Here is a 26,099-nt window from a genome sequence, read left to right as displayed (position 1 = left end):
GGCCCCGCTGCCGCCAGCCCCGGCCGAGCCCGCCGCCCGCTCCGCTCTGCTCCGCTCTGCGCCGCCACCGCCCCGCCCCGCCCCGAGCAGCCCGAGCGCCCCCGCCGGGGCGGCGCGGCCGCCGGCACCGCCCTCCTCCGCCGCCCCGCGGCCGCGCTCGCGCCTTCCCTCGGCCGCAGCCCCCGGCCCGCCGCCGCCTCCCCTCAGCCAGGGCCGCCCCCGGCCGCCGCCTCCCCTCAGCCGGAGACCCCGGCCGCCGCCTCCCCTCAGCCAGGGCCGCCCCCGGCCGCCGCCTCCCCTCAGCCAGGGCCGACCCCGGCCGCCGCCTCCCCTCAGTCAGGGCCGCGCGCCGCCGCCTCCTCTCAGCCAGGGCCGCCCTCGCCCACCCCCGAGGCCACTTCCCCCCCCTCCCCCGGCCGCTGCCTGCCTTTGCGGGTCCCTGCCCTGCCACCAGGGCCCCCAACCCGCTTCTTGCCCCTGCTGGGGCGCAGCAGACCCCCCTCCCGCCCTGGGGAAGGCCCCGTGCGGCCCCTCGTGTCTGGGGGCTCGATTAGGGCAGCGCCGGGCCTTGCCTCGCCCCCTCCCGCCCCCCGGCGCCCCAGCACAGCCCCAGCCGCCTCCCACGCTGCCCCGGCTGCCCCAGTGCCCCCTCCTTGGCTCTTCTGCAGCCATCCGCTTCCTGTGTCGCGCCGCGGACACACAGAAAGACAGCGTTTTTTTTTTCTTCCTTCCCAGCTAACGGTGACATTGAAATGAGTTTCCGAGCTGGACTCTTTCCCTGCCTGCGCTGAAGGAGGCACCGTGCGGGGTCTGGCCCTTCTGGCAGCAGCGAAGACACAGAGCTGCCAGTGCATCGTAGGAAAGCATGCTTTTGGGGGCTGTTTCTATTTGCGAGAGCAAAGGGAGGCCCAGCAGCCGCTGCAGTAACGCAGCGGGGCTGCACGGGCCGATGCTGCGGTAGCGGCTCTGCACACCTGTACACCGAATGTGGACAGCAGCAGTTTCGTTGCAAAGCGAGAGCCCAGCTCAGCGGAGAGCGCAGGATCATCCTTCCCGCCCCACACCGAGAACCCAGAAGTTTCTTAGCCATAATTAACACCCACCGGGTTTTGAGCTTCCCCTTGTACCAGTTTCTTAGCCATAATTAACACCCACTGGGTTTTGAGCTTCCCCTTGTACCGCTGTCAGTGATGAAATGTCCCTCCAGGGCTGCCTGCAGCCTTGCCGGAGTCGCAGAGAACGGGAAGGCGCCACTGCTGCAGGGCCCCATCGCACGCCACCACTTTCCTCCTGTCCCCACTGCCCCCAAATCCCCCAAACTGTCCCCGTTCCTGCTAGCTGCCACGAAACAACCCAGTGGGCACTTCCACTAAGTGGGACAGGGCCACGGGGGCTGAGATGGGGCACAGAAAGCACCAAATGCACCAAAAATGCATAACCACCTCTGACCTTAAGGCTAAAGACAGCTAGGGATGCTCTAGTCGTTAAGGACAGAACCGTCACCAGGAATTAACAATAACACACCTTTGCTAATACACTTTCTCTGGGAAGTGTCCCTTAGTTTACGGGAATCATGAATATAAGAAGAAAAGAGAACAGCCCAGAACTGCCTAGAGAAAAATCAATAAGATGCAACTTAATATGTTTTTAGGACTCTGCTACCAGACCATCTGTCCTGTTTTAATTCAGCCTGAATTAAAACCAAAAAGGCAGTAAAGCCAAGGAGGAAGGCACTAGACCCAAGGTGCGCTTTTTTTTTTTGGCATGAACTACTTTTCCATGGTGAGTTTTCTCTCCTCACTAAATATGCAATTACACACATGAAACACTAGAAGTATTTCATAGATTTCTAACCATCTTTAATACAGTAAATTGCTTATTATTTTCCAGAAACAACCTGCAAGAAGCCCGGATACCTATCGAAGTAGCTGGAGATCTGCAGGACACAGGTTACAGAGATGGCTGAAGGGATTAGTTTAGAATCATATAGAAAAGCTTGGGACATAAAGCTCTTTCTTCTAGCCTGGTAGTTCAAGCATAACCCACATACCTGCTTGGTGGTGTGTGTAAAATAAGCACAATGGCTTCAGTAGATGTGAAGATTGAATTTCATCCTTCTCAAAAGCATAAGGGAAGCAGTGGATCCTATAGATCAAGATCAAAGCACATTAATAAGGCCAATGGATATATCAGTCTGCGGAGAGAAAAAGTTCACCACACAAAACCCCATAAATATACACATGCACACACAAAGTCAGGAAGAACATACTTCTGGTTCGCTCCACGTAGCTAACCTCCATCACCAGGAGAGTAATTGTATTCTAGGTAGCATACTCCAAGGCATTTACATTAAATTGCTTATATTCTCTCAGCTCTAGGACCTTGTAGTTAAAAAACAAGCTATTCTACCTAATTTTTTTCCTCCCCTGAAGAAGACTAAGTCACCATGTGGAACTTCTTTGTAAAATCAGAAATAGGACCAAGGAATAGAGATTGCAAGTCTTGGGCACGTAAGAATCCTTCATTCCAATATCACAATTATGTCCTTGCAATGATCTAATATTTTCCACTAGAGAGTGTGAAATCAAGACAGATCACTGTTTAGGAGAGGAACGGCAAGCCAAATACCTCCCCGCACATTAAAGGAGCGGTAAAGCACTGTCACATCATGTGAAGGCTGTTATTAATCTTTAAAATGAAGACTAACATTCAGTTCTTAATCAACATCACACTTGACTAAAACTTTTGAGAACAGGCCACAGTCATAATTTAGTTTCAAAGAAGTCAATTGTTGCTAGCTTATGTTAATGTCGATAAAAAGAAAAGTGCTATCTCTCTACACAGCATTCTCATTGGGAGTACTGAGAGCAAAAATTGAAAACAATTCAAGGCAACATTCATAGTTTTACAGTGTCTATCTTAAGTTTGACATGTAGTTTGCTCTAAGAGCACTTGAACTCAAAAAAATCACAGCTACAGATCAATAACTGTGCTGTGTACAGTACTTTCATGACAATAACCTATACATTTACCTTATTAACTTATTTGGAAGCCACAGTTGCTGTTACACTTGCCTCTTCCTGTTTGCGAAGAGGGATAACATTAAAATAAAGCAGCTAGACAGCAATGTAATCTTCTAAGACAATTTAGTAGTATTGCAAAACATTTAAAACAGGGCTAGCAATATTAAGCTATGAGAAACATTTGATGCAGTTTAGGGTTTTAAGGGTAGATTAAGGGTTTTCTCCTCTAATTTTCTCCTCTAATCAGCCTCAGTGCAAATATTACAGATGCAAGGAAAGAAGCAGTCCTTACAATAAATCCATTTATTTTAGGGACAGACCTCTTGCCTTGCCTTTTTAAGTTCAGTATTTAGGTGACTGGTGCCCACCAGCAAGTCAAGGCTCCCAGTTGTCCTTTCCTTCCCATAGCAGGGAATTCCAGGAGGCACAGGGAAACTCTAAGGGGCAAGAGCAGCCAGACATATCAGTATAGCATCTTTTGGGTATGCTTTTCTTAATGTTTCTGCAGTGCAAAGTGAAACTCTGTAGCCCACCATGTTCTGCTGATGTTCCCTCAACAGAGCAGGCTTTTAGCACAGGAGGCAAGTTTACTGACTTAGAATTCAATTGTAATAGGCATGGAAGAGAGAAAAACGGGTTCAAGGTTTTAAAATATATACCACTAAGTACTGTGGAGTACACTGCATTAAGAGATTATCCTCCTAAATCTATAAGCACTTTGGTGAGGTGCATGAGTGCAGGGAATCCTACCCCCAGCCTCAGGTGCCTGTGGTCCTGGTGCCCTCCGCTGGCTCCTCTGCCTGTTTGGCTTCCCGGGGAGCCACAGGGCCAACGTCCAGCTCCATACCCGCTTCTAAGCCACGCTGTGGCTCGCTCTGTAACCCGACTGGCCAAGCCTTACCTGTTCAGAGGCCTTTTCTTCTGGAACTGCCTTGAATTACATCCTTGCTTGTATCTCTGCTCTCTTCTTTCTATTATCTCTCCAGTTCCACTCTATTCCTTATACAGCTCTGCTGTGCTGATATCTGTGTGCAGATTTAACTCACCCATCCAGAGGGAAAAAATACATATACTAAGTAAAAATGGGTAGTTTTCTCCTGGACTAGCAAATTGTAAGGGTTCACAAGAGGATCCCACAAGCACCGCAGTAAATGCAAGGGAGGGAACAAAACCAACCAGCTGTGGCTCACCATTCTGGTAGTGGTGAACAAGTAGGTCAGTTCAGTTGTCTGCGAAACTCTGCAGGCTACTCTGGGACAGAGCAGACAACAGTGAAAATAAGCAGGACGCTTCTTGAATATAAAGAATCATTCTAAAACACTGAAGGAGCTTTATCCTTGCTAGCATCTGACTCGAGCATCTTTTGAAACTGAAGCATATTTTCACACTATGTTGCCCTCCACCCCCCAAGTTACCATTACACATCAACTGAGTACCAAGCCCACAGCCAGCACCTTAAATTAGCAAGGTACTGTGTAGGTTCCTGTAAATACATTGGCCTTATTTATTACTTTGTTATTCTTTTTTTTTTTGGGGGGGGGGGGGCACAAAGTCCTGCTAAAAGGATACCAAGACAACATTGGTCCTTTGAAGTGAACCGTTTTACACATTACCAAATGAGACACCATAGAATGCACATTTAAAAAGACTATTCATAAAAACTGAAATTTATTTTAATTTTAAAAAACAAACTGAGATTGTTTCTTGATAAAAATTATTCACACAGCATTCATGTCGTGATTTTTTATTTTATTTTTGAAATGAAACCATTGTACATTGTACAAACCATAACTACCGATGGAATAAATAAGTGAAAAATTATACTGCTGTACAACACACACACACACAAATCATAAGATGGAAAACGATTAGGTATTGAAGAAAACAAAATTCTTTACACCTTCTAACAGGCCCTTAGATATAAAGAACATTCCAAAACATGACGATGTTTATGTATGAAGATAGCCACCCAAAACCAATATTTTTATACTGCCTTGTTGATCATTTTTTGTTGTTTTTTAAGTGCCAGCACTTTTTGGAATGTTTAACAACTACTTTCCCAAGCATAAAAATTCCAAGGAATAGTTCTGCTATAAAATGTTTGGCTGAGTAAATCGCTTATTCGGAAGGCCTTCCCACATGTTCCACCAACTCAGCTAATTTACTTGCTTGCTTCTAGTTTCTTTTGCTTTTGTAAATGAAGCTCCAACATTCAGCATTGTAGCAAGGAAGCACTTCTTGATATTTGCACTATTTCTAAAACATTAGCTGTATGAGAACTTTCAGTCATCTTGAAGAAAATTACATCTCTCCTTCTGCTCCACGTCTCAATGCTTTCAATAAACCCTTTTACAGTGAGTTCATAAAACAAGTTTCTGGTAAAGACAGGTCCAAGCCAAAAAAGCTGGATTTAGATCTGGTTTCAAACCTTACGTAGGTTTGAATCCAGTGTTCTGGTTTGGTCCCATCTGTACTTTCTGGCATTAAAATGTGTTTAATCACATCCATTGGCCCATAAATGTTATCAGGCACTTCAAGAAAAGACTAATAACAGTCTTATACACTATTTTGGATTTCTTCATACCAGATAATGTCAAAGTCTCTTCTCTTAGAGACTGACAATAACAGGTTTAAGGAACCCAAATCTATCTGCTTGTTCAGTTGTCTGTTGTCACTAGAATCTCTGGTTAAAAAAAAAGTTCTGAACATACTTTGTATAAGCTGTAAATAAAGCATTACTATTTTAGAAACAAAGCCTCTAGGAATATGGTTATGATGTCTTGTTTTTTAAGCCACAGAACAATGAACAATTCTGAGCAGAAGCCACAGGAGAGAAAAGGAAATTTATAATTAAACCTGTTGATGTCAATAATGCCAATAAATGCTTCTATCTAATGAAAAATTTGAGGTATTTTAGTGCTATTTATATATTTTATTTCTTCCTAAAGTACAGGAATTAGTTCCTAAACCAAAAGTCTATTTACTCCCTTGGAAACACCTACAAAATAAAAAAAAAAAAGCTTGCTGCGATGCACCTGAAGATAGTGATTAGTAAACATGACTACTTTTCAAAGGTGGCATCAGATTAACTTTATCATTAAAAATAAGAAAAAGCTAGTAAATCAAAAATATTTGTAAGTTTGAATCTTTCTAAATTTGCCCATTTAATATATCAATAGAATTTCTCACAAAATATCACTTAAATCTGAATGTAATATACATACAAATCAATTGTCATTGACCAGTTATCCACATTTTAGGCATACACACAATTCAAGAGAGAATTCTACCATTTCATTGCATATATTGTGCAAATATTTTTTGGCTCCTCATTTCCTTATTTTCAGAATGTTAATGGACTTCATGATCAGACCAGAAATCCCAAAAACTTATTAGGGAGCACACTGCTTTCATGAATGATTTGCAATCCAATTTTATTTAGTTAAAATCCAAAAAGTTTATTTCAACATAAAGAAGAAGCTCCGAAACTGAGTGTTGTATATTGTTTGGAGTTTAATCCTACAAACATTTTATGGAAGGTCAGTATTGGCTCCCCAGTCCTCCCTCCATTCCCTCCCCTGACTTCCCCATTGTTTTTCATAATAAAAATGGTAATTGCAAACGCAAGGCAGTAGTAAGTGCAAGCCATTTTCACTATTGGAGAATTCAGAAATAAATAAGCTTAATGAAGAGCTAATTATGAAAATGTATCAACTGGAAGCAGTTTTTTCATTTAAAAAAGTATTTACAGTTCTTAGCTTACAAACTATATGCAACCATTTTCATAGCTATGAGATCATAATTTAAATTACAAGTTCCATCTCCCAAAGTGAAGACAGACTAAGGGCCCAATCCAGCAATATGCATGTGTGTGTGTATGTGCGCGCACACATAAAGAGTTTTCAAGTGAGAAATAAGTGCTTCCCACCGACATCAGGTATTTATAACTGGGTGCCCACCCTGGAAGTACAAAGCCCGCTGTAAGATCAAGCCCTTATGACCTTTGCAGATGGCTCTGCACCTCTAAATGCCACAAATTTGAAGGGAGTTGCACATGCTCAGCGCCTTTCAACCAAGTTTAGCATAAGCATACTTCAACATAATTGAAAAAGAAAAGCATTTCTACCAATGATGCAGAAACTATGGAAACAACAAGGCTTATTTACGAGACTTGCTGAAAGGAAAAGAAAATCCCAAATACAGTATTGACCTGGAACATAGAAGTAAACATCTTATAATGAAACAGTACAATAAAATCCAGTTCAGTGAAAACCTGATATCAAAAAAGACCAATTGAAAATAAATTCACTGTGCATCAATCCCTTTGATCCTATTTATGTACATAGTGGAACTCTTCTGTAAAGAAAGTTGTACCCAGTACAGAGATCTGGACCTAATACGTAAGTATTTTAACTGTTGTGTTATAGTATATATTCAGATCTGGACTATAAATGGTAAACAGATGTTAACTTCTGATGAAGTTAAGTATTTAGAAGACCAAATTTACAGTTGCGAATGCCATGCATTCAATAAAAGATCTCCACTATAGCTGCTAAAATAAAATATCAAGCTCTTTTTTCTCCTTGGACTCCAAGAGTGAAAATGGCTTCCTGATCTGTATTTGTTAAAATTTAAGCACCAGGGATTTAAAATAAAAAAAGCAAAAAAACAAAAAAACAAAAAACCAAAAAACTCCAAACCAAAAAAAACCCAAACAACCAATCAAAAAACCTTACTACATGGCATTAATACAAACATAGGCCACTTTGCAAAGGAGACTGTTGCAAAACAACTTTTAAAAGTTAGCACTGTTTTCAGAACACAAGGCACAAAACAAAAGCAGACATCACGCCAGAACAATGAACTTCACATGAAAGCTAATAACTGACCTGTACCATCCTTAAATATCTTACATTGTTAAATAGAGAAATGAAAAAAAAATACAGCAGCAACATAATTGTAATTTTGACTTTAGAAACAGTGCGTAGACCCCTCCTGAGTTGTTTACTCCAACCATTTCAGAGACAGTAACTTAAAAGTTCTCAATGTTTGTTTCACAGGAAAAAGTTTTCAGTGTCTGAGAAGTTAAACCTTTGTTAGGCTTTCTTGGATTTTTGCTTGGTAACTTGAAAAGTTAGGAGTTCTGTCCTCATCCAAGAGAAGATGCTTAAGTAAGGTTGTTCTATAATTAAGCCCACTGATGTACCTTACATAAAAACTGACCAGAAAAATCTATAGTCTAAATCTCTTCAACATTTTGTTGGGAAGCCTCTACTTTCATCTTTTTAGAAGGTGGCACTCCTTCAGAGTCCTTAACAGGGGGGAAAAAGAAAAACAATCATGTTATCATTGCACTGAATCTCAGGTGCCATAAACATCAAACAAGAAGCAAGAGCAAATTCCCTGGTGTGTCATTTGTAAAATACAAATGATCCCTGGATATGAGAATGACGTGACAAGTCAATTTGCTTCCTGATATCACTCCTCTATTTCCACCTTCCCTCAACTTCTTTACACTTGTCATCTACTGACAAAGGGCTAAATTCTAGTGAATATTCCAAATGCAGCAGCCTTGATGCATGGTTATGCCTGGACTTCCCTTAGCTCCACACTCGAGCATAGCAAGTGCATGTGAATTTGTTCCAGCTGTAGCCAAAGCCATCCCTACAGGACAGAATGTGCAAGGTTTGGAAAGAGCAAGGAGTGCACTGAAACAAGCCAACCATCCAGAAGGAAAACCAATGGACTGATCAGGGCTTATTTGAGGATTCCAGTGTGAGGGGAACACTACAAGAATAGTCTCTCTCTCCACCCAGAATTTTTCAGTATTCCAGGAAGTGCACGTTCACTGAATTAACAAACACCCACTTTTCTAACTGCTATATATATTTACTTTTATGGAAGATATTTTACTTCTGAATGATCCTCTAAAGGCCTTTCCAGTAGGTTAGGTCCAAAAAACTCATTAGTAACATTAAATTTTAGTATTTCCTTACAAAACTAACACGGACTAGTATAGGCAACCTGAAAAGTAAACCAGATCAATCTAGTGTTACTGTTCAAGTTGAGTGAAATGCAAGAAGCCAACAAAATGAACCATAAGAACAGATACATACATATACATTTAATAGTCTACAATGTCCATTTAATACTCTACCACTGCTTTATTGTCATCACCTTAGGAAAGGAGCCTAAATGTACAAGTGGCCTCCTTACGTTTGCCTTTTAAGAAAAAATGTTCTCTTCCAAATTCCAAATAATCGGGCTTTTGCACTTAAGGTTACCTGAGAGTTTTTAGATGCCTCTGTGATTATATCATTTTCTCCAGAGGACTGAATTTCTGCTTTCTCTGAACTATTCATGGAATTTTCCATTGAAGACTGTGAATTCTGTTCATCAGAGGTATCTGAAATTTCAAGAAATCATTTTAAACAAACAAATGAAAGAGCTCAGCAGGAGCTTTTAGGATGTTTTCTCACTAGCAACATCCCAAACACAAAAATTTCACTCATCAGTAACCCATTAACGATAACATATGTAACAACACTGTAAGTTGTAACAAAGCTCAAACTCCAAAGCCAAAACCACAGGCTGCTGCCACTCGAGTGGCATGACTTCGCCTTCATGCTACCAGCAGGATACAATTGCCGGGATGGGTCCCTAGAGGGAGCTAAGCTCACGCGTGCCCTGTGTCACAAACTATCGCAATGCTATTTGCAAACAAGTTTCAACACAAACTTTGTAAAAGGGCTGAACTCTACGAAACTTGCTTCGAACCAGAAGTAAGAGGCAGCTACAGAAATCGCCAAATTGTGACAACAAAGGGACCTAGAACTTTGTGGCTAAGGAGATGGAATAAAATTATCTGAATTGAAATTCAGCCATATATTTAAAATCCACTTTTTCCCTTGCCACTACTTTGAGGTTAGCATTTAGAAATTCAGCAGGCCAGCCTAACCAGTAAGGGTGTAGGTCTGGTGCACGTGTGTGGAGAAGTTTTCCAGCTTGCTATAGTTCTTACCTGCTTCCAGTTTTTCTCCCCCCCCCCCTTTTTTTTTTTTTAAATCCTTTCCTTCTATCCCTCTAAAAACATGATTTACACTGCAGGACTCAGGGTTAAAGCACTCAATCCACTTTAAGGGAGAACAGGGGGACTCAAAAAGTCTTTACTGGTTAAATTTCACTGGAAGTTGAACACACTATGCTGAGACACAGATACATCAAAAAAATCTGGTACAAAACCAGTTATATTTCTTTCTGTATCCACACGAACAACAGTATAAAGACTGGAACTCACTCGTCCCTCCACCCCCTTCGACTCATTTAAAGATCTTTCTGACTTGAGTGAATTCTCAGAAGTATATGCATAGAGTCAGAGTTTATGCAGTGATCTCTTCCCATGTCCCTGACCCAGATAACTAATAAATTTATTCTAGAGGAAGAAAGACGCAAGATTAAGGTTGTTGGGTTTGGGGGTTTTTCTTCAATACCTGTGGTCAGAGAAGATGGCATAATGAGCAAGTGGTGTATATTTTTGTGGAATACTGCATAAAAAGCCTCACAAGTATTTTTGGAAGTTTCTGTGAACTTAACAAAGCGAACCCTACAGCAAGCAGTCTCAAACATCAGATTTAAGAAACTCTGGCAGAATGAGCTTCCCCTCCATGTCCCACCAGAACACACCTCCATACTGACTAAAGAAACAACTCTCACAAGTCAGAAGAAATTTGAATTTCTGTTGTGCGTGTCTCAGCCTATGCAGCAATTTGAGCTCGGAGGAGTCTGTGCTGTGCACTTCTCCCCATGACAAGAACAGACCTAGAGCAATTCCCACAACGGACAGCTCAGAGCTGCTGTTCCTCTTCCACTTGCTACTGCCTGCTACTCAAACTGCTACCGACCTTTGGGTAAAAGGATCCAGACTTGAAACCGGGAAGCCCAGAGCTATTCCAATGCCTGCAATGACTTGTTAACATAGATGCAATGAAATCTTTTTGCTGTTTTCTACTAAAAAAATCCACATGAGGTGTTTATGACCACTCAAACTGCACCTTAACTTTGAGGAACCTTCCTGATGTCAGTGTAGTAATGTAAGATGCACAAGGTCATTAACCCTATCCAGCTGAATAACGTCACAATTCAAAGGGTTTGATCAAACATCGCTTCTGGTAGATGAAGAATTATCTAATAAGTGTAAAAACACAGCATATAGTCATATTGATAAGGGGTATTTTTTGTCATTACTTCTTCACTTCATTTTATAGTAAATGGCTCTGGAACTAATCCAGAGAACCTGGTATGATTTTCCCTGAATCTAAATTTAGTCACAGGAGCATGTATGCTATGCAACAACCTTATACAAACACATTCAGACAATATTAAACCTAGGAGGAAACCCTTACAGGGTTTCTGATATATTTCAATTTGGTGATAATTCAGTTGTCAAATTTTAACCCCAATTAAGAATGACATCATGTAACCAAGATAAAAGGTCTAAACTTAAATATGTTAGTGGATCTGCTAAGCTAAGAATGGAATCAGTAGGACATAATTTAATTGCTTTGCTATGGGAAGAATTCTGCAATCAAATTATTAGAATGGTGTTAAGGACATCTTTTATCTGTTATAATAGGACGAAGAAACTTATCTTGTAAAGAATATAAATACAGAGCATGTTCCAATTACCCAAAATACCACTTAAAGAGCAAGGTTTAGCACAATCTCTTAAGCCCCATATACTTTAACCTGTGAAGAACTGCAGTAAAATATTCTAACTCCTTTAGAAAATTAGGACCGAATTCAGAGCTTTTGAGTAAGTAACTAGCTGGGCTAAGGAGGAGAAAAAAAGAAAAAAAGCTTAAATTGTAGTCTACACAATTAAAAAAAAAATCATTGCCAAGTATCTCACCTCCATTTTACTTTCATGCTAGGTAATGAATACTCCCAGATCTACCAAAATAACACTTCCCAGGATTTGTGTGTGATTAGATGGTAACAGCAGATTTTAAATGATTTCTTTTTTAAAGACTGAGATTATGATAGCGACAAACTGAGTATTTTGTTTGATTCCTCTCTAAAAAGACCTTGAATGTCGATCTGACCTCTCTTGTTCTATGGAAGGATCACTGGGAGGCAAAAGAGGCTTGGCCCATTTTCATAGAAACGTTGAGAATTCAGAAGCCATTTCTTTCAAACTGTTATTATTCAGTCTTTAAAATGGATAGGTAGATAAAATACATCAGAACTAAAGGATAACTTTTGCGTTCAACTTTGAGGACAGTCTTTTCAGCTTACCTTCTGAACCAGGCTGCTCCTTTGCTTCTGTCTGAGTTTCGTCGGACTTTACTTCAGTGCCATCTGCTTGTGTTGTCAAATTCTGTTCTGGTGCTGGACTTGAATTACTACTGTTTTCTTGTTTTATTGGAGAAGCATCAGCTATTGAGCTCTGGTTGCTATTGTCATCTGTTAAGAAAAGAGTTAAAAACAAGACACTCTATTTTAATAAGATCTGAATAAAAAGGACACCTTAATTCTTCCATATTTTAATTTTTCATGTATTATTCCCAGATAATGTAGGCCATAGTCTAGCTTGTTGGAGAGCTGAGGAAATCCAGAAGCATTTAGACTAATACTATGTTTAAACTTTTTCTGTACCACCACCACAATGATTTCTGCCCTTGCAGCCTATGCTATAATACTGGTGTTTTCAAGTCAGAACATTATTAGTTAAATTACATGCTAGGCATGCAAGCTGATCTACCTCACTTTGCGGCTGTATAATCATTACATCCAAAGGACTACAGGAACACATAAGCTGGTGATGGGACCATCCCTTTTCAGAGCAGGCTGAAGTCAGATCAAATTAAGCTTATCATGAAACTGTACAGTTTGGCTTAAAAATACAAATGATAAACTATAAAAAAAGAAAGTATTATATTCACTTCACAGATGGGGGAACAAGAGTTAAGAAAATTAAATAATCTGACCGAGGCAAAAGTTAATAAACTTGCAACACAGATCAAAAATTAATCCAGATCTGTGAATATCCTGCTCAATCCTTTAATCGCAAGGCCATACTCGCTACGAACACTGCAAAAGCCAACCACGAGGCAATAAAAATGCAAATAAAGCTGAAACAAAAAATTTACATCCCACCGAAAAGTGATCCTCTATAATCAGCTCAACTACTGCCACATTCTCAGCCGTAATTGCTATCCAAACACCTAGAAGCTAAAAAATTAAAATAGAGCTGAGCTGTGAAGGCTCCTCTGTAATAAATACCATGTTAACATTCAACAGTTCACACTTTTTTATTTTCTTAATTGATCTAATAGTGCCTGGCTCTGGCAAGCAAAAAATGTTTTCTTAACCCGTTAATTTCAGCAAGCTGAAAACTTCCCAGCAGCAGGAAGATGCAGCAGAACCACAGCTTGCGTTCTTAGCACTGACAGACGACTTCTGTCCTGACTCACCTGCAGCTGTTGAGAATGAATTCTAATACAGTCCAACAAGTACAAAGGCAGCGCAAACAATGGCAGTTTGGGGAGGGGGTGTCCTCCCCTCCCCGAAACAGCAAGCTCTACAACGTTACTACTTCACTTAGGTAAGCGTATGGCATTCTGGATGGTAGATATATGTATTTTTTTCATATTCAGCTCCAGAAACAACTTGCTTTCACACACAGCCCAAATGAAAATGGCATTTAGCAACTGCTAAGACATCTACAAAATAGAAGTCTAAGGCACCAAATGAATATCTGCTGTCATTCTCACTTTGGCTCACTCATGGTGCTGTCCATATATGAGTAATGGAGAATCTGACATGGTTAGCTTATACTTTCATAGTATAACAGGGTAATTGGGGCTGACCTTCTCCCACTCACCATGCATGTCCATCATCCCTGGAGAGGAGCTGTTTTCTGGAGTGGTAACTTCAGAGCCACATTTTTCATCTTTGCCTTTTTTCTTATTCTTATTTTTCTGAGAAAAAAAACAAGTACCCAAACAAATTAGATGATCACTAGGAAGAAAAATTCACGTTTCAATATAAAACTCTTCCTACTCATTACTTTGTAAGCATCTCACTTAACTTTCAAGTGAGAAATAAACCCAAGAACCACTGCAGCTATCAAGAATGCATTAGTCCCAATGATCACAGGGACATTTTTGTAATTGCATTCTTTGTGAGTATCACAAAGCACTAGAATATCTAGGTTTTTATCCAGAAATTCTAGTAATGGTTAGCACTTGAACATGTTTTTCATCTTCAAACCACTGCACCGTTTTCGTAAGACTACAACAGTCTCAGCGCTATCCCTCCTTCTACAGCTGTGGAATCCGAGGCACGATGACCGAGTGCCTTGCTGAAACCGAGTTAGAGAATTTGGGAGGTGCATGCGGCTAACTGTGCTCAGGCCAAAGAGCTACCAAGGCAAAGTCAAAAGAATCCCTGCTACAACAATTAAAGGGAAGAACATCACTGACCACAGATTCAGGAAACTATCTGATTTCTGAGCTCACACTTCTGCTCACTGTATGGTATGTATATTATGTATATTAACTCCCAGCTACAAAACTTGGTATACTCTCTCTTCTTTATCAGGAAGCTTGTAGAATGCACCTAGAAAGTATGCATGAGTGCAAAACAGGAATGATGAGAGAGATCTAGGATTTTAACACTAAGACAACAGCTATTTACCTCTTTCTCAATGACCGAGACTGCAGAGACCTCTTCCTTCCCTACACCTAATGCTGTTTATTCATTAAAACTAAAGGATGGATGAAGAAGAAAAATCAGACTGGCCTACAACAAAGAGCATAAAAAAGGACAGTCCTACATGAACAATAGGTCATAACATGCTCGTGACCAAAACAACAGTACAAACTGCAAGCATTAAAACAAAGGAAGAGACGGTGGCATCCATCACGTGGAAAATCTGTGTCTGCTAAGAGATGCAGCATTTTCAATTAAGAGGTGACGTAATCGGTCTCATAGGAGAAAGAGCCAGCTGCACTGCTTTTGGAGGATCCTGCATGCCTGCTGAGAAGACAATTAAGAGCCTGACTCTAGGAGGAATGCTCAGCAACCCATCTATTCAGATAAGACAATGCCCTCCAACAAGGGAAGGAAATAAAACCAGTCAAATATAGTCTAAGACTGCAGAAGAAATTCAACAAGTGAGATCCGGAAGGATTTTTCCCTCTATCTAGAATATATTATTTGACTTTTTTTAATTGCATTTTTACTTCTGAGAGAACAAATAAAATAACTCAGATTTTATTCCCATATATGGAACTGAGGTGAAAGCATATGGAGTTCTTTAACCTTGCAAAACTAAAATTCAGAGGGAACATAATTTCTCTCAGTGAACAACAACTTTTTTTTTTTTTTTTGTAAAGTGAAAGGCTACTTTTGGCACAAGAGAAATATTGATAAAATGAATGCAAGCAATTTAAGCTGAGATTAAAAAAAAAAAAAAAAAAAAAAAGAAGCTTAGCTATCAAAGCCATGATGTTCCATAATAGCCTTCCAAAACTAGTAGGAGGAAAGAGCCCACCTAACTAATTCTAGTTTTAAAAAAAGGTCAAAGTGGCTTAGGAAGAACATGCAGGAGGGAAGAAGAATCTAATCCACCGAAATTGAGCAGAGGAAAAGACTCCATTCCCCTATTCTAGTAAAAAGCAAGCATTCTCCACCTGCTCTTGTATACACAGATGAAGTCAGGTATAAAAGGATGCCCATAACCAAACAGCCAAGATGACCACTACCTGGTATTTATTTGTTAAATATATTCAGATTATTTTTGATGAGAACTTCCAGAGCCTACAGACAAACCTTATGACATCAAGTCTGCAGCATTTGCAGCAGCACAATAGCTTCTACTTGTAACAAGCAGAATGTGACTGTAGGATGCTAAAGTAACTGGTTTTGAAGGAATGTCCTAAGTTCAGCAAATTTGGGGCCTAAACCTAAAAATGATGGCTCAAATACTGCAATTAAACTCCGCACATACAGACCTTTATATAAACCCATGCTTCTTAAGAGAGAAGCTGACTTTAGGATTGGTAGCAGTCACTTTGAAAATTAATCCAAAAACCTCACTAGAAATTTGTTTTCAAAGTTCCATGGTATCCATCATGTAAGCATAGCTTGACTGTAGGAAAATAATTTTCAGAAATCCTTAAAATAGCAACCCACAAGCCTAAATATCCTAAAATCATGTAAATAGCACAGCCTTTTCCCCCTGTGTATCATAAATAATAAAATCAAGACCAAACATTTGAGAACTAGACAGAATGAACAAACTTCTGTTAGGAAACCAGGAAAGGTTTCCCAATTCACAAGCTTTGAAGGAACACAAGAGGTTCGCCATGACTCCCAGAATCAAGAAAATGTTTGGCACAACCAAAGGCACAGAAAGAAACAAACTCCGCCTGAAACAACCCTATTCAAAAATAGGTCCTGAACATGAACTTTGAATAAGGCAAGTCCGTGACACCAACTCTTCTGAAAACTATTATTTTACACATTTATTAACCGAGAAGTGTTCTTCCAAATAGGGCTTAGTTCACATTTCAAATAAAGTAAAACCACAGGACAGCCCAAGGAAAGAGTACCAAGCTAAGGATATATACCCAATTGTGTCATTAATTTACTGTTGCATCACCAATTAATATTCTCTCTATAACAATTTCTCCATTTATAAAACAGGAATAACATTGATAACTAAAGCTGAAAACAATGTGCAGGTGCTGTCAACTTTGATTTTTATACTTGCTGTTCTTACGCCACACGACTGTGTCATGGGAAATAAACAGTACTTCCCCAATGCACATTAAGAGTGTAAATACGACACACACACAAAACATTTACCATGAGAAAACAGACATTACAATAGAAGCATCTGCTCCACTGCTTGAGTTGGACATCTTAAGCAATATAGATGATCTCACAGTTCCACAGGATTTTCCTAGCCTTACTTCAATGTTTTGTGCCGCTTTTTGAGCAAAATGGCAGTGGTGCTTCATGATGCACAGATAGAAGAATGCATTCTCTGAACAGTTTCATAGCAACTACTTTCCTCTAAAGCATCAGGCAGAAAAAAGGAAACTGTAATTTATATATATATATAAAAATATATACATATAAATATATATGTATAAATTAAATATTTATACAAATATATTTATATAAATATAAACACACATATATTTCCATTATTATGTTGGGAAAAAGTTTCGAAATCAATTGCAAATAAACTACAAAAATTCTACGTTTCAAGTCCAGCGTTTAATAGTTACCTAAGAATTGATCCAACTTGACTCAGGGAAGACTGCCACCTACTAAACCATCAACATCACTTTCTGTGAAGATCAACATTTCCCCTAGAGCTCTCATACTCAAATGCTGGCAAGATCCACACCAGTCTTAACTTAAAGGCTCAAAAAGGAGCATATTTCTTTCAACCTTCCCTAAAAATGATTCTCTACATCTTGAAAAAGCAAGACATTGCAGGATACTTACATCATCGACTTTAGGCTCTGTTACTGGTACCCATTTGTAAATCCTTAGGGATGTGTCGCCAACTGTCACCCACTTCTTCTCCCTATAAAATTATAATGCAGGAGAAGTTAAAGTTAAACTTCATATTCAAAATAAAGTGATCTACTATCGTAAGTTGTCAAGGATTTAAATAGGCTATTAGGTAGGATGATCTCTATTACATCGTCTTTAGTGCTGTACTGTGCAAATTGCTCTTTGCATTTCAAAAATTTGTTAGAGCACTGCTAACTTGCAGAATTCTGAGGGCTGTTACGTGTCTAGGTGAGTAACTGCAGTAGCAGTAATGAGATCTGGATTAAAGGTACAGTTAAGAAGAACAGCTATTCAAAATGCAGATTTAAGGCTTACAGTTTTCACTCAACTTTCTAGAGAGAAGAAGAGTTTTTAGACAGACCAGCATGTTTTGGTTGTCATGAAGCTGTTTAATGGTATTAGAAATCTAAACGCACTTTGACCATCTGAGGTTTATTTTTAGATAGAAATCTGCTGTTAGCAATTTAACATTCACTCAACGCTCCTGTCAGACAGTTCTGAAATTTTAGCCTTAGAACCAACAGCCTTATTGGTAGCAGCACGTGCTGCGATGCGGAACTGAGGTCCAGGAGAGCCTAGCTCCCTCGGACGGGGAAGGCCGAGGGGGCTGTGGGAGAGGGAAGCAGCGTAACCTGCGGCACTCGGGGCAGCCCGGCCGGCCAGCCGTCAAGTCGGGACACCGACGAGTCGTGAAGGAAATCTGGCCGGCGGGTGTCACTACATCAGGGGATCATGCGGCCACAGAGTGCAGAGATGGGAAGGAGGCTGAACGCCGAGTTGAGGGATGAATTCCTTGAGCTCTTTATGTCAGAACATTAAAGCAAGGTCCATAATGCCAGAGAAATTTCACCCAGTTTCTGTGATCAGTTTTCAGGTCACAGATTACCACTGCTGGTTCCTGGGTTTGCAATATAGCTCTGCAAATGGATCAATTAAAAGTTAACGACACAGACCAATTCCATTAACTATTCAGGAACATCTGAAATTAATTTGGCATGAGATCTCAAAATAAGCATTTTTGTTATTTCTTTTTTTTAAAAACACATTTAAATAATAGATTTGGAATCTAGTTACGAATTAAAAAAAAAAAAGGTTCTTTGCAGGATGGGAGAAGCTGGATGTGACTCCAAATACATATGTGATATCTTCGTTTTTAGAAAGAGTTTCCAGAGTCAAAAGCAGCCACATTGTACAAATGTCACAAAACACCTTCCTGATCACTTGTTTTAGCTACTAAAGCCAATCTTATTTGTTTTCCCTTTAGAGGAGACACTTTCCTGTTAAAAAAAAAAAAAAAAGGCAATTTGATAAGCTTTGGATCTGTCCACAAGGACGTTTTAATTAAAAGTATATAACTATTTCAGATTCATTTCTTTCCCACTGCACTTCCTGGAGCACAGTTTTTCTGAATGTGTTTAGATTCATCCATTTAGGTACACTAGATAGCTAAAGTATGTCAAAAAACAATTTTATGCTAATTTGGAGCTCTATTGCTAGACATGATAAAAATGACAGTGGAGATGAGGGCATGTAAATAATGAAAGCAGACTTAATTGTGAGGAGATGATCATGACATAATTTTTTTCTTTTCTTTTTTTTTTTTTTAAATGGATACAAGACAAACTAAACTTATTTCTAGTTAGGAAAACCTTTGAAATTATGGAAATAGAACCAGCTGGGGAATTTTGTTTTGGGAGGGGGGAGGTGAATAAATGTTTTAAAATCAAGATTTTAGTCTTTTCCTACAGCAAAATATTACTTAGAGATGCTGCACTGGAAAACCAAAAGTTCAAGATACCTGTTAGCATCTCAAAGCAGCCTCACACAGCATCTTCACTGGACAGACTGTAGAACACAGGAGGAAACCTATATTAGTAACTTTTTCTTTCTAGTATTAAAGTTAGCCCTGACATTTTAATTCTTTTGAGCTTCTTAAGTACCCCTTTAAATTTTGATAATCTTCAGCTGTAGGGATTTTTTTTTCCTGATTTCAATACACAGTATTTCAGACAACAATGGGAATAAGGATATTTTTGATGGAAGTACACCAACATCCCAGTCCTGCAAGCACTTATGGTTAAAAAGAAAACCCAACATTGAACTGCTACTATTCAAATATTTCTTACATATGTAAGCATTTGCAGTATTGAAACTTTAAGACCATAAAAGCATTAATAAGAAAGCAGAAGACAAGCTCCTCTAAAACTCTTAATAAAATCACTGGCAGCATAAACAGAAATTTGTTAACGAAGAAATGTAATGGAGTTTCAGACATTTAAGATCAACAGGGTAAAATAACTTCAGAATTTAAGAGGTTTATTGCAAATGAAGCTTAAAATATTATCTGTAGTATTTACTGCCTTTCTGTTTCAAAAAAGTCCACAAAAAATAAAAATAAAAAAAACACAGTTCTACTCTGAACCCTCACTTTTTTTTTTTTCTTCCCCCCCCCCCCCCCCCCCCCCCGCTTCTTTTGTGCAAAGTCACGACCCCAATCTGCTGTTCAGGGACGTTCCTTTTTATTTAGTTAGAATCGACAATTTATTTATGCTGCCCATAACACTAAGTTTGCTAAAAGCTGCACAAACTACAAAATATTCTAGTTGACCAAATGCCAGAGTCGGAACAAGGAACTCTGGAGCTCTCGTGTGAAACCCTGGTTGGATTCTCCACGTCTCCCTGTCTGCAAAATGGATCTGCTGTTGAATCCACTCATCTTGAGACGCTGACCAGAATCCCACCCCAGGAAAGGCTGTTCCACCTTTGCTAGGCGATCACTAGGCAATACTTTTTATTGCACTGTACCCTGTCACACTGCACAAGGTGATCTCTGTATTGACTGGTGGACTGGAAGAGGCAGAGGAACACCATCAACCTGAGAGCTATTCAGGCTAAGCATCTGGCAATTACCAAATTCAGTTGCCCGTGTCTACCTGACAAACTCCATAGCTCGCTCGCTCTCTCTCTCAAAAAAAAAAAACATTTTCCTGGTTTTAAACCTGTTCTTCCATAAATGACCCAAGCATAACAAAAGGGAAATGTCAAAACACAAAATATATACAATACTTCTCAGTATGGAAGATTAAAACCAAGAAAATGAAATGATCTTAAATATTTTAATTATAATAAATTCAGAAACTAGTCAATGCAACAGAAAAAAAGCCTTACATTTATCTGAAATTGTGTTAAAGCATTCTTACATTTTGAACCACACCATTTTAAGGACAATCAAGGATATGTACGGTAAGCATTAATATCAACACTTTTTTAGTTCTTATGCCTGAGGCATACTATTACCCTAGAACTTACATAATTATATACTAAATTCCCCCTTTTAAATAACCCAAGATCTTAAGTATATTTATATTTTGAATAATAACACTAAAGCTCCAGAGCTGAGCATCAAATTCCGTGTATAAAAGTAATATACTGGTGAGCAAACACAACAGTGTATATTACACTTATACATAAAGTGTCAAGGCAGCTTTTGCAGCAGCAGCAGCGAGTGCTAGAAACATTCGATGGCAGGGAAACAGAAAGCCTTTACTGCCAATATATTATCATTCAAGAAGAGGCTTTCGCGCTTGTTTGGCTTTTTACCATGACTCCCATTTATCATAGTGATTTGCAGTTACACGAGGATTGGCTCCCACATACCCCATCTTCCGTTGATGATCACGAAGTGACGTCATAATGCTGAATTTATCACATCACACTCACTTGCATTGCAACAGAGTTTGGTGAAAATCACAGAATTATGACCTCCCTGTGGGATCAAGCAAAGGAGAAAGGGGAATGGGAAAGAAAATGCCATTATTATACACACAAAGTGCTGTCAGATGCAGAAAAATTTTTTTTTGTTTGAAATGTAGGCTTGCTTTTCAGAGCACGCCTATTGCTATTAGATGTTTGTCTAGCGACTAACATGAAGCAGCCCCAAATATATATGGCATCTCTGGATCATGCTGCAAATACAATAAAATATAATGTAGCATTAAAATGAATGGAAAAGACTAGTGGTTAAGGACAACTCTCTCTTGCAGTTTATTTAAGTACGTTGCATTACAAGAGTCCCCTTTAGCTTACACATGCCAGCATGTTTTTAAGCAAGTTCTGCTAGGTTCCACATTGCAACAAGCACCTTTTCTTACAGTAACGAGAAACATGGCTTTACATATGATAAAACTCCTCCTTTACATGCATCCAACTTTCACTGAAGTCAGAGAGCATGTCCTGGCTCAAAAAGAAATAATTATGAGCCAGAAAAACTATCTTGCAATTCAACCATGATAACTGTGTTTGGATAACTACAATAATTCAAAGTAGTTCCTCTGCGTACACTAGAAGATTTTTAATGTCAGTCACCACTACATGAAGTATAATCTTAGCAGAAAACCAAACGCAGCCAATGTCTTAACAATCATTAGCCTGACTAAAGTAGAGGGACAATCTGGTAGCACCAGTCAGTCTTTTCTAAAGACATCATGTTAAGAAGTTCTATGTCTTAACTACTTTTCAGATTGAAAATCTATTGCAAGAAGGAAGCATGAGCAGCAAAACCTGCAGAAGCTCAACCTCAGAGCATTACATACCATACAAAAATATTTTACGAAGTCTGAAAGGAGACAATGAACAGAAAAGCCACAGTCGCATTGCCTAGAAACTCTGCTCCCTAACTAGCCACAGCTAGAGATCCCAGCCAGTGTTATCTGGGAAGGTAACATGAGCTCACTGCCTATGGTCATTTTGCTCCTCAACTTTTACACAACACGCTTTGTTTTAAGCTACATCCCAGTCAAGCCTGCTTCAACAGCTGATTCTCTTCCATAATAAATATTTAGCACTTTAGTAACTACCTCCATCAGGTCTCCAAGTTCACTTCTTTATGAAGTGCTACCACTATCCCTACATTACTGCTTTGATAAACGGGGGAGAAAAAGGTAAAATGACTTATGTAAAGACACTGCAATTCAATGACAAGGCAACAGAATAAGATTTCCTCATTCCTGGTGCATTCCCCGGATCAGGACACCTATCCCAGTCGGCCACACCGTGCTTCTATCCTTAATGTTTGCACGGATGTCCAAAAGTTCAGAAACCCTAGGTACCCAGGCAAATTATTTCACTGCCTCCTAAGACATCGAGCTACGTACACTTGTAGGCCGCCCACTACGTTTTTTCCAGTAAAACTCTGCATTTTCTATAATTTAATAAATCTGACTTTTATTTAAAAAAGAGCATTTCCATTATTTCGTAATGCTGGCTGAGAACACAACAGTTTTTGCCCCTTTCTTCTTGGGAGCCTACTTAGAATCTACACGTACTTGTCAATGAAACAAAAAATAATCCCATACTGTTTATAATTCATTCAGTTAAATTTAACTCGGATGATTTTTTAATAGACTGGAAGAAATGTGACAACTATTGTTAAGAAAAAGTAGGTCTACACTCTTAGCCGTGGAAATACAGCATTCTGCCACATAAATACAACACAATCATGTATTTTGTAGGATACGTACTAGGTGTTTTCTAAAATAGATGCTCATTCGTGAGAGTGATTTAAACAAAGGAGATTAGTTTTACTCTTGAGATTTATGCAACAGCAACAACTTTATCGTTTACTACTATAAGCTAAGCTCCAGTAATATCAAAAGTGCTAGGCAAGATCAAACACGCATGACGATGGGTACCTGCTTCAAAGGATGGATTTGTGTCTAAGAAAGAATTTCTATTTTCTATGGGACAAACCTGTACTGACGGAAAGTCACTTCAAGTAGGCAGGCACATACGCATGGCAATACAGGCATACAACAATATTCCACAGCAAGGCTGCGCGCACCTTCACGCGCTGTTGGAGGTGCTGGCCAACATGCACCGGAGCCACTGTCAGTTCAGAGAGGTTTGCAACACGGTCTGTCCCGCTCCTGTCTGCGGTCCAGAAGCGCAGCGCTCAACACGTACAAGCCTCAGAGAATCCTATCCTATGAAACACTGTACACAAGGTATTTTAATCCTCAGTGGCTGCATTTCCACAGAAAAGCTGTGGATGGCAACAAATTGCTCCTATTATGCAAATGAAACTGCACACTGAAAATTGCCTATGTGGCTCTTCATAAGATGTAGGAATTGCTAGTGTATAAAGTTCAATTCCACAAGACAAGTCTTCTCAAAACATTTGAGCCACAAAACACAGAATCCCTCTTGCTAATTTTCAAATGTACTTGACTGCAAGCGAGCAGGGAAAAAAAATCATGAGATTTATCAGCAAATTATGATTCCTTTAAAACTATGAAAAATGGTTTGTGTAAATATTTGCAAGACGCACACGCAAAAAGCAATATGAATACTTCTGACAGCAATCAGAAGAAACACTTTGCATGATTCTGTACAGTAACCTTTTCAAACAAGCTCTCTCTCAGGAGGGTTAAAACGTACAAAATCTATTTATACCCTAAGATTTCTGTTTTATAGGGGAAGCCATAGCAACTGACATGATGGCAGAAAGCTCTTGCCAAGAAAAAAAAATTAGACGTTTTGTTGAATGGCCAAGCTCCTGCCTCTACTCTTCTCTGAAATCCACCAACTAGGATTCAAAGGAAACATGCTGCACTCATGAATGAAATATCTACAAATAAAATAGTCCCACACATCCAACAATGCTACTCTTTGATAAAAAGTACTGTCCCATCGCTATATAGTTTTGATCCTTCATAGCTGGCCAAAAAGCCAGCAAACAGCACTTAAAAACGCCACCAGAGAAGAAGAGAGTTCCTGCAATCAACAGAGCTGTAATGCTCCGACTGCTTCGCTCCCTGCACAATGGAGGGATTCTCCGAAATCCCCATCTCGTGCCCTGCATTATCGGACACACATTTTCATTCTTTGTCCAGTTCAAGCCAACTGGCCCATTCATGTGCTCAAGACCATTTAAAATGCAACAATCCATTTCGCTAGGATGACAAACATTTAATTTCTGCGTTTTGCTGGTTTTTTTTCTTTTTAATGAAATCAAAGCATTTAGCTGTGGATTACAAGAAAAGTGCCCCCTTATTTTATCAGATCCAAAACAGCCCAGCTATGCATATTAATGCTAACCCAAGAGATTTTCTTTGGGTTTCACCCGTTTAAAAGATGATTTTAAGGCACATGCACAAAGACTACTGAGCAGTCTACTTGCTGGAAGAAGATCCGTTCTCGAGCCACACTGGCACCGCTCCTTATCCCATCCAAAACCACTAGACCAATCGTGCGGCACATTGCAATAACTGTGTTTCGCTGTATTGTTTAAACGCCTCACGTTGATTTTTCGTAATAAAAGCAGAAAAAGACAAAAGCGTAAAAAAAAAAAAAAGCCAAAGCACTTTTAAGGCCTAACAAAAGGGAATGATTTCACGGGTGGGGGCACAACCTTTAGTTACATGATTTGGAGCAAATGCAAGCAGCGATTACACCCTCTCCGGCTCCCCCTCCGCTCGCCACGGCGTTAGGCGCAGGCGACCCCGCGCAGGCTTGCTGCGCTTGGGCGCAAAGCTTGGCAACTTGGGGGGGAAAGAAATTGGGGGAAAAAAATTTTTTTTTGAGTTGTACAGTGACATTCTTAACGTGTTTTTTTTTTTTTTCCTCCCCCAACACTTCTGCGAGCGGCAGCTGCGCGCGAACCCGCCGGGCGCGGAGCTGGCCCGGGCCGCTGCTCGGGCCGCTGCTCGGGGAGGGCGGCGGGAGGAGCCGGGGCCGGCGCCGCGGCCAGCGCCGCCTCCCCGCTCTGCGGGCCCGGGAGCCGCGGGGCAGCGGGCCGGGGCCGGGCGGCGGGCAGGGGGCTCGGCCGCACAATGGAGCCGCCTCCGGCCCTCACACGCCGCCGCCGCCGCCGCCGCCTTCATGTGACTCGCCGGAGCGAAATGGCTTCTGGGTGCCGCCGGCTCCCCCGCCCCCCGCGGCCGCCGGCGGGCTGCGGCCCCGCGCGGGGGGGGGGGGGGTTGGCTGGGGGGGGGGAGGGCGCGGGGTCCCGGCGCGGCGCGGCGCGGCCCGCTCACCATTTGCGCACTTTCTCGATGGCCGCCATCACCCGCTTGATATCATCCTTCGCCCGGCTCCGGGTCTCGGCCCGCACCGACCGGCCCGACATGCTGCTGGGAGGGGGGGGGGAGGGGGAGGCGGCGGCCGCGGGGAACGCGGCGCTCGGCTCCGCTCCGCTCGGCGCGGCTCCGCTCGGCGCGGCTGGCGGCGTCCGTCCGTCCGCCCGCACGCACAATGCTCCCTGGGCTCGGCTCCGCTTCGCTCCGCTCCGCTCGGCTCCGCCCGCCCGCCGGGGCCCGCGCACTGCGCACGCGCCCCGCGCCGCCGCCGCCGCCGGCAGCCCGCGCGCGCGGGGCCGAGGGGGGAGGGGGCGGCGCGCGGGAGAGGCGCCTCCAGGGCAGCGCGAGCTGGCGGCGGCGGGCCGGACGCCTGGGCCCTTTGTTGGCGGGGGGGGGGAGCCGGGTC

At 41.2% G+C, this 26,099-nt stretch overlaps 1 protein-coding gene across 1 annotated transcript; it reads right to left on the bottom strand.

Moving 5' to 3' along the window:
- Positions 1–4,751: 4,751 nt before the first annotated feature.
- Positions 4,752–25,947, bottom strand: BCL7A (BAF chromatin remodeling complex subunit BCL7A). Its single transcript, XM_067307077.1, has 6 exons — positions 25,652–25,947; positions 17,547–17,628; positions 13,906–14,002; positions 12,318–12,485; positions 9,308–9,429; positions 4,752–8,334 (listed from the first exon to the last, which is right to left on the bottom strand). Exons 1-6 carry the CDS (start codon positions 25,741–25,743, stop codon positions 8,263–8,265), a joined length of 633 nt encoding a protein of 210 aa, XP_067163178.1. The 5' UTR covers positions 25,744–25,947; the 3' UTR covers positions 4,752–8,262.
- Between the last annotated feature and the right edge of the window lie 152 nt (positions 25,948–26,099).

The sequence above is a fragment of the Apteryx mantelli genome, chromosome 17, assembly GCF_036417845.1.
Source record: "Apteryx mantelli isolate bAptMan1 chromosome 17, bAptMan1.hap1, whole genome shotgun sequence".
Classification (NCBI taxonomy): domain Eukaryota; kingdom Metazoa; phylum Chordata; class Aves; order Apterygiformes; family Apterygidae; genus Apteryx; species Apteryx mantelli.
This window is presented reverse-complemented; position numbering and strand designations above follow the sequence as displayed.